At 41.3% G+C, this 7,619-nt stretch overlaps 1 protein-coding gene across 2 annotated transcripts in view; it reads left to right on the forward strand.

The window, feature by feature from the left end:
* mpped2a (metallophosphoesterase domain containing 2a) overlaps positions 1-5,758 on the forward strand; it is a 68,323-nt gene extending 62,565 nt beyond the window's left edge. For both annotated transcript variants that reach the window (XM_030726449.1, XM_030726450.1), the window contains 3 exons: positions 909-1,024; positions 2,233-2,346; positions 3,799-5,758. In XM_030726449.1, the coding sequence (XP_030582309.1) occupies positions 909-1,024; positions 2,233-2,346; positions 3,799-3,917 (349 nt within the window). In that variant the 3' untranslated portion in view covers positions 3,918-5,758. The remainder of the gene's footprint in view (positions 1-908; positions 1,025-2,232; positions 2,347-3,798) is intronic.
* Positions 5,759-7,619: the final 1,861 nt, after the last annotated feature.

Genomic DNA, 7,619 nt, shown 5'->3' on the forward strand with positions numbered 1-7,619 from the left:
AGAACACGATCGACCGGTTGGTGTTCGCTGGGGGGAAAAAAAAAAGAGTATTCCCCAACCTTTTTCAAGGTGCTGGCGGTTGCTGGCAGTTACTGTGATTGCTAAAGGCAAAGCCACTCAGGCCTATAGATCGGTCAGGGACCCCTGGTAACCACCAGTTGCTTGGGAAAAATGCGAGGCGCCAATGTGTCTGTAAATCCTTGCAAACTCACCACAAGCAGTAGTGAAACTTGGAAAAAGTAAAGCAATCAGGAAACAGGGACAGTTCACCCTCAGAGTAAACGTTATGCCTTTCTACTGAAACCACATTTCAAAAAGCGCAACTTTTACTTTGACAGTGAATGGTGTCACTTGTTGGAGTTGCCACATTTTCTTTCTAGCAACCTTTCTAGCTACCAGAGGGTCACCGACCAGTCTCTATCCCTGTGTGACTGAGACCTTTATTGAGACAAACTGAACGTGAGCAAGATTAAACCCTGGATATAACCAAAGTTATGTGTTGCACAACTTCCTGAAGCTGTTTCAGAGTAAAAGCCCTGTCCAGTTCTGTTGTCTGGAAGCATTTTATACTTCTATTATTGTTGAATGAACCTACCTTTGCAGGATGATGTTTTGGGCATATAATTTAAATTTATTATTACTAATATATTAACTTTTTCAGTAATCCGGTTTTGGTTAAAATACAGATTATATATGAATGAACTGATGAATGGAATAAAAGGGACATGGGATGAGATGCGCTTTTACAAAACAACCATCTGTCTAATACAGTGACTTAATAATGGCATGTTGAACAGAAGTGCATAAATTCTGTGATATGTTGCTTTGATATCTTTGCTTTGCACAGTGATGGTGGAGTCGGTCTCCTGAGTGACGTTAATATGATCTCTTCCCCTCTGACTCTGCAGGACTCCGTGGTTTAACGGCTGGGGGTTCAACCTGCCTCGAGGACAGTCTCTGCTGGATAAATGGAACCTCATCCCTGATGGCATCGACATCCTGATGACCCACGGACCTCCACTCGGTGAGTCCAATTAACCAATCGGGGCCCTTTCATTGTTGTATTTAATGAAGTTGAGGCTCATTCATCAAAATTTGTGTGAAGTCACTGGAGGCGTCGCAGCAGGCCTTGTTTGAGCAGATCTCTGCGTGTCTTACATTATAGTCAACGTTGTTTCCATCTAAATCCAACAGTAACTAAAGTGAGCACTCCAACATGCTTCATAATTCAATATTTGTGTTTGACTTCATGAAAAAAAGAGTCAATATATTTTGTTTTCTTTTTTTTTTTCTCCCACTACTGGCTGATTTGGTTTGTTTGGGTCCTTTTTTTGTGTTTGTTTTGTTTTTCCTTCTTGTGCTTTCCATCTGGCTTTATTGAGTGATTTCCTTTCCTCTCGCCTACGGAGGGCTGCTGGTGCTGCCGTTGTTGCTGCAGCCGCTGTGGCTGTTTGATTGCATGGAAACTCGATTTTGCAGCAGTGTGACAGATGCTGCAAACGACTGGAGAGAGACGATAGGAGAGGGAAGCAGGACTGGAGGAAGGGGGCAGCTGAAAATGAAAATGTTAGGATGATTCTCTAAAGATGGAAAAAATGAAATGGGGGGGGGGGGTTGCGCAAGTGTGGGAAAAAAAAATATCAAGAACAAGATTCGGGGGGTTTTTGTATTACAGATTTCTTCTGAAATAAGAATTCATTAGTATGGTCGACCTGTGCCAAAAGTGTGCCTCAAATGATCATTTGAGTTAAATTAATTTTGTTATATCACTACCTATTCATGTGCATATTTTATTAAATCTCTCCTGCAGAAGTTTGGAACAAAAAAAAAAAAAAAAAAAGATCCTCTTCTGATTTGACCAGTAGCAGTCCTCATGCTCTTGATCTGCTGATACTAGAAATTCAAACCCTAAGGGGGATGTTGGTTTCAGCTTGTGCATGGCAAGACTACCTCAGCGTTCATGACAAATGGCTGCTAATGTCAGCATGAATCTGCTAAATGGAAAACCCCTGTGCATGTTCCCAACATTTTTATTTACACTCAGTTCTCAGTTTCGTTTGGTGTGGTTTCACATCAGAGATGCTCAGTGACGTTCTGCTGCTGCTTTCTTTAAGGTGATGTGCTACGGCTCTGCACATCCACTGGTCGTGATTGGTTTGATTAAAAAAATGGAAGCCCAGTCGCAGCAGGACTGCCTTCAGGACTCTTAAGAGCTATGAAATCTTTTTGCAGGTTTCCGAGACTGGGTGCCTAAGGAGCTGCAGCGGGTTGGCTGCGTAGAGCTGCTCAACACAGTCCAGAAGAGGGTGCGACCCAAGCTTCATGCCTTCGGAGGCATACACGAAGGTACTGGGAGTAAAATCCAAGCAGTTGATTCTTTTTTTACTCCGGGGACCTTGGAGGAAAATGAGTTCTGATTGTATGATGGAGAGGTGGCATTTGGCAATTGCATGTGTAGAAAACCGAGTTAGTGCATACACAGTGCTGTAAGGTGTGACAAATGTTTGCTTCAGTCTGTGGGGCGAAGTCTGAAGTTGTTGTTAATTCGAGCTAAAATTTGTGGGCTTTTATCAAATTTCAAATTTTTGCATTCAGTGAATATATTTCTTTCCTCTTTTATAGCAACCGGAGCACAAATGATTTTATAGAACATCATTTTCTAAACAAAAAATGTTGCTGTTTGTCAGACAGAGCAAGACAACTCCAATATTTTATCAGGCATTTGTCACTTTTTGTAGGGATGCACTGATTCAGGGCCCATAAATTTGAAAATAAAAATCATTTGGCTAAGAGCCATTTCAGATGCCAGTATTTTTTTCTTAGTTTATTTTTTGTGTTTTTTCCCATTTTGGTGCCTAGGAGAACAAAAACATGTTAATTATTTAAAACAAAAAAAAGGAAACAAAAGGGACCAGCGTGGTTGTGCATTGGTGCTGCTTAAAGTGCTCAGCTGTTTAGGGTGATGACGTGCAGTCTTTTGACTGTCATGTTGTTGTTTTTTGGAGGACTGCACACAAGTGCGACTGTGTAGGTAGGTTGCCCGCCCAAAGTCCTTCAGTCTGCATAGAGAAATATCTGCACAAATGTGGTACCATGTATTCAACGCGAAAAACAAACAGAAATAATCACATAACTCCCTCAGTGCTAATCATCAGTTAATTGAGAACAAAATAAGGAAAGCTGATTATCTTATAACAACCCCATGTGTCAGGTGCAGTGATAAAATAAACAGTTACTGCAGTCAGAGATGGGCCAGAGGACTGCATCTCCACAGCATTGAGCCTCTCTGTCAGCATTAGAGAGCGCGCGCTGACTGGGGTCCAAGGAGCGACGTGGCATTAAGGCAGCCATAGCTGGAGGGATGCGCTTAAATAAGTCTGATCCACTGCTACTCACACTCGCAGCTCACAGGACTCGAAGGATCTGGTGCAAATGTCTTGCTGTCTGATGCAACATGCGAAGGACCTGCAGCATATTATGATCACACCTGCTTAATAAGCTGTGCAGCTGTGTGGCCTTCAGGGTTTCACCCCCTGCATAACTGCACCAAAATCAAACAGCTGACAGCAGTTAGTCCAAGATGAGAAAGTAGAAGAAAGGTGACAAATGAAACGCACAAATGAACTTTATGAATTCGTGGAAATCCTCTAAGTAAATTCAAGCATACAAATTGCTAAACTGAGTGTATGAAATTGGTATATTGAGCGGACAAAGGAGTGATTTGGAGAAACAGTTTATTAAAAACTCTGTTAGATGATTGAACGCTGCCTGATTCTGACGCCCATCTCACCTCCCCAGGGTACGGGATCATGACAGACGGCTACACGACGTTCATCAACGCGTCGACCTGCACCGTCAGCTTCCAGCCCACCAACCCCCCTATCGTGTTCGACCTGCCCAACCCTTCCAGCTCCTGAGAGCAGAGGACGGGGGGTGGGGAGGGTCAAGGGCTGGATAAACGACTTCTTTTCAATAAATATGTCAAGTTTAAAAAAAAACAAAAAAAAAAACACTAATAAGTGGTTCTTTGCAAACTTTTAATCTTCTTCAGGCCGTTGTGAGACAGAGAAGATTTAAAGATGTAGGGTGGGGAGTGTGTGTGGGAGCGTTAAAGGAGAATACCGTTGGGGTTTTTTTTGTTTTTTAAGCTTGTGCCAGCAGTCCCGGTCTCCCTCTCAGATTTTTGTTTATCTGCACGCGGTCAGAATAGTTGCAGATATCAGGGCCTGTTTTCCTCCAGAATGTTTTTTGCCATTGTTCAATATGAGCAACGGCTTTGACAGAGCAAGATAATCCTTGAACAAACTTTCTTTTGTCCTGATTTGACTGTGCAGAGTTGAGTGTTTTTATGTCGGCGCAGCCTCATTTCACACTCCGCTTCCTGTCAGCCACGGGAAGAATTAATCCTTCAGAAACATGTTGCCTTAGTGCAGAACGGCAGACGAGAACAATGCTTTCAGCTCACGCGCTCTTAAAACACTACTTGACCACAGGGAAGAAAACTGTGATCTCAAATTGATTTCCTTTTTTTTTTTTTTTTTTTTTTTTTCTTTGTATTACAAAGTTAAACACTAGGAATATTCTCTTTCAGGCCTTCCTTACCATCACATTCACACGTCTTTGAGTGTGTTTGTTAGGCAACAGCAGCAATTTGGAATATTTGAATTATTTTTAAATATTTTAAAGTCTAAATGGCTGCAAATTTGGAGGGACTGCTAAGCTATGAGCCTGGCTGATACTGGTATTCTCCTTTTCAGGGGGATTTTGTGATTAAACAATCTTGCTCTTGATAAATATTGGTCAGATCTGTAAAATAAATGATGCTATGTGAATTTGTATAATTTTTTTTTTTTTTTTTTTTTTTAATGTTTGGTTTGTGTTAACCAGACAATGCATACCATGGATGTGTCGTCATGATATTTTTCATGTTTGGGTTCTTCTTGTTTGTTTAACTTCTCGTCAGTTCCTCTTTTCTTTCTTATTGGCTGACAGGGACGCTGCCTTAAACTAGCTTTAATGTTCTCAGCTAGAGCCCCCTTCTCTGCGAGCTCAGAGAAAAAGTCCTTATTTATTACCCATCATCCCCGCAAAACAACACCTGACTAACGCAGGGACAGAAAGCTATCCAGTTACAGCCGTAAAAATTCCCTTTGTATCATCCCATTATGGATTTCTGATCTGATTTGGAAAATGTATGTATAAAAAAAATATATATATTATATATTCATGTTGTAAAACATCTGTACTAAAAGTTGTGTTTGAAAAAAAGGTGCATTTTTTTTTCCTGTATGATTATCATGTTTCTTTAATTCTCTCATCAAAAACTCTTGGAAAAAGTTTCTTTAATGATTTTTGTATCAATTCTCCCAGTAGGGTAGTATTTTGGATGAGAGAGGAAAATTTGTCAGTCACAATCCAACAGGTGCTGATTGTTCCCAGCAACACACCTGCCTAAACACTAAACATGGTTACGTTCTTCTTTGAAGTGTAAATCTGATAGTATTTGTGTTTTATTGCTTTTTTTTTTTCTAATTTTGCACTGTGTGTAAACGCAATCTTGCTAGCACAAAAAAAAAAAAGTTGCCAATAGTTGTCTCAACTTTGCCGCTGTAAATGCTCTTTTCGTGCTGTTCCTCTCTCGCTATTTCTGATTGTATCCCTCTTCATGGAAATGTTAGTTCTCTCTTTCAGTTCATTGTGATATATTTAGCTGCCTTTATATGCAAATAAAATTGCAAGATTTTTACTTATGAAACTCCATCTTTGTTTTTAATATGAAAATATGGCTAGTCTTAAACTCCAGGTTTAGTCTAACGCTGCGTAGTGACTGTATTCAGAAACTTTTCGCACCTTTTTGAATTTTCCACATTTTGTTAATGGCTCACACCACAGCAAAGAAAGGATGACATCCCTCTTGCAACTGGGAAAAACTGGTGGTTTCCCAGTAATTAAAAAAATAATAAAAATAAATAAATAATTCCCACACATTTGGCAACTGATTGCATTTAGTCGCGGTGACTAACTGATCACCAAGCAATCAAATGTGCAACAGCTTCAGCCTCTGGGTGACCACTTTTGTTCCCAAAGCAATTGCACAGGTGGCCTTGAAGCTGGTGATAAGGTTTACGTTTCAACAAGAAACTCAGGTGTCGACCTTTGTTTTTGTTTTTTTTCCGTTGTGCTTGACTACCATGATTACATCAGGATGTTGGCCACAACTGATCATATGCTAGTGATTACCTCAGGCAGCAGAAACCCAAGAAAGAACAGGAACCATCATGGAAGAACACCAACAGATAGAAGAAGTGGCTGATATGCAAAAATCCTACCAATGGCTGGACCAAGCTGGACTGAAAAAGAGCACAGACACAATAATCATGGCAGCACAGGAACAAGCTCTGAGCACAAGATCAATAGAGGCTGGAGTCTACCACACCAAGCAAGACCCTGTGTGCAGGCTGTGCAGAGATGCCTCTGAGATGATCCAGCACATAACAGCAGGGTGCAAGATGCTAGCAGGCAGGGCATACGTGGAACGTCATAATACATAGTACAGGTGCTGGTCATAAAATTAGAATATCATGAAAAGGCTGATTGATTTCAGTAATTCCATTCAAAAAGTGAAACTTGTATATTCATTCATTACACACAGACTGATATATTTCAAATGTTTGTTTCTTTTAATTTTGATTATTATAACTGACAACTAATGAAAACCCCAAATTCAGTATCTGAGAAAATTAGAATATTGTGAAAAGTTTCAATATTGAAGACACCTGGTGCCACACTCTAATCAGCTAATTAACTCATAACACCTGCAAAGGCCTTTAAATGGTCTCTCAGTCTAGTTCTGTAGGCCACACAATCATGGGGAAGACTGCTGACTTGACAGTTGTCCAAAAGACGACCTTTGACACCTTGCACAAGGAGGGCAAGACACAAAAGGTCATTGCTAAAGAGGCTGGCTGTTCACAGAGCTCTGTGTCCAAGCACATTAATAGAGAGGCGAAGGAAAGGAAATGATGTGGTAGAAAAAAACTGTACAAGCAATAGAGATAACCGCGCCCTGGAGAGGATTGTGGAACAAAACCCATTCAAAAATGTGGGGGCGATTCACAAAGAGTGGACTGCAGCTGGAGTCAGTGCTTCAAGAACCACCACGCACAGATGTATGCAGTCATGGGTTTTAGCTGTCGCAGTCCTTGTGTCAGCCACTCTTGAACAAGAGACGGGGTCAGAAGCGTCTCGCCTGGGCTAAAGACAAAAAGAACTGGACTGCTGCTGAGTGCTCCAAAGTTTTGTTCTCTGATCAAAGTCAATTTTGCATTTCCTTTGGAAATCAAGGTCCCAGAGTCTGGAGGAAGAGAGGAGAGGCACAGAATCCACGTTGCTTGAGGTCCGGTGTGAAGTTTCCACAGTCAGTGATAGTTTGGGGTGCCATGTCATCTGCTGATGATGGTCCACTGTGTTTTCTAAGGTCCGAGCTCAATGCGGCCGTCTACCAGGAAGTTTTAGAGCACTTCATGCTTCCTGCTGCTGACCAACTTTATGGAGATGCAGATTTCATTTTCCAGCAGGACTTGGCACCTGCACACAGTGCCAAAGCTACCAGTACCTGA

The sequence above is a fragment of the Archocentrus centrarchus genome, chromosome 3, assembly GCF_007364275.1.
Source record: "Archocentrus centrarchus isolate MPI-CPG fArcCen1 chromosome 3, fArcCen1, whole genome shotgun sequence".
NCBI classification, from domain to species: domain Eukaryota; kingdom Metazoa; phylum Chordata; class Actinopteri; order Cichliformes; family Cichlidae; genus Archocentrus; species Archocentrus centrarchus.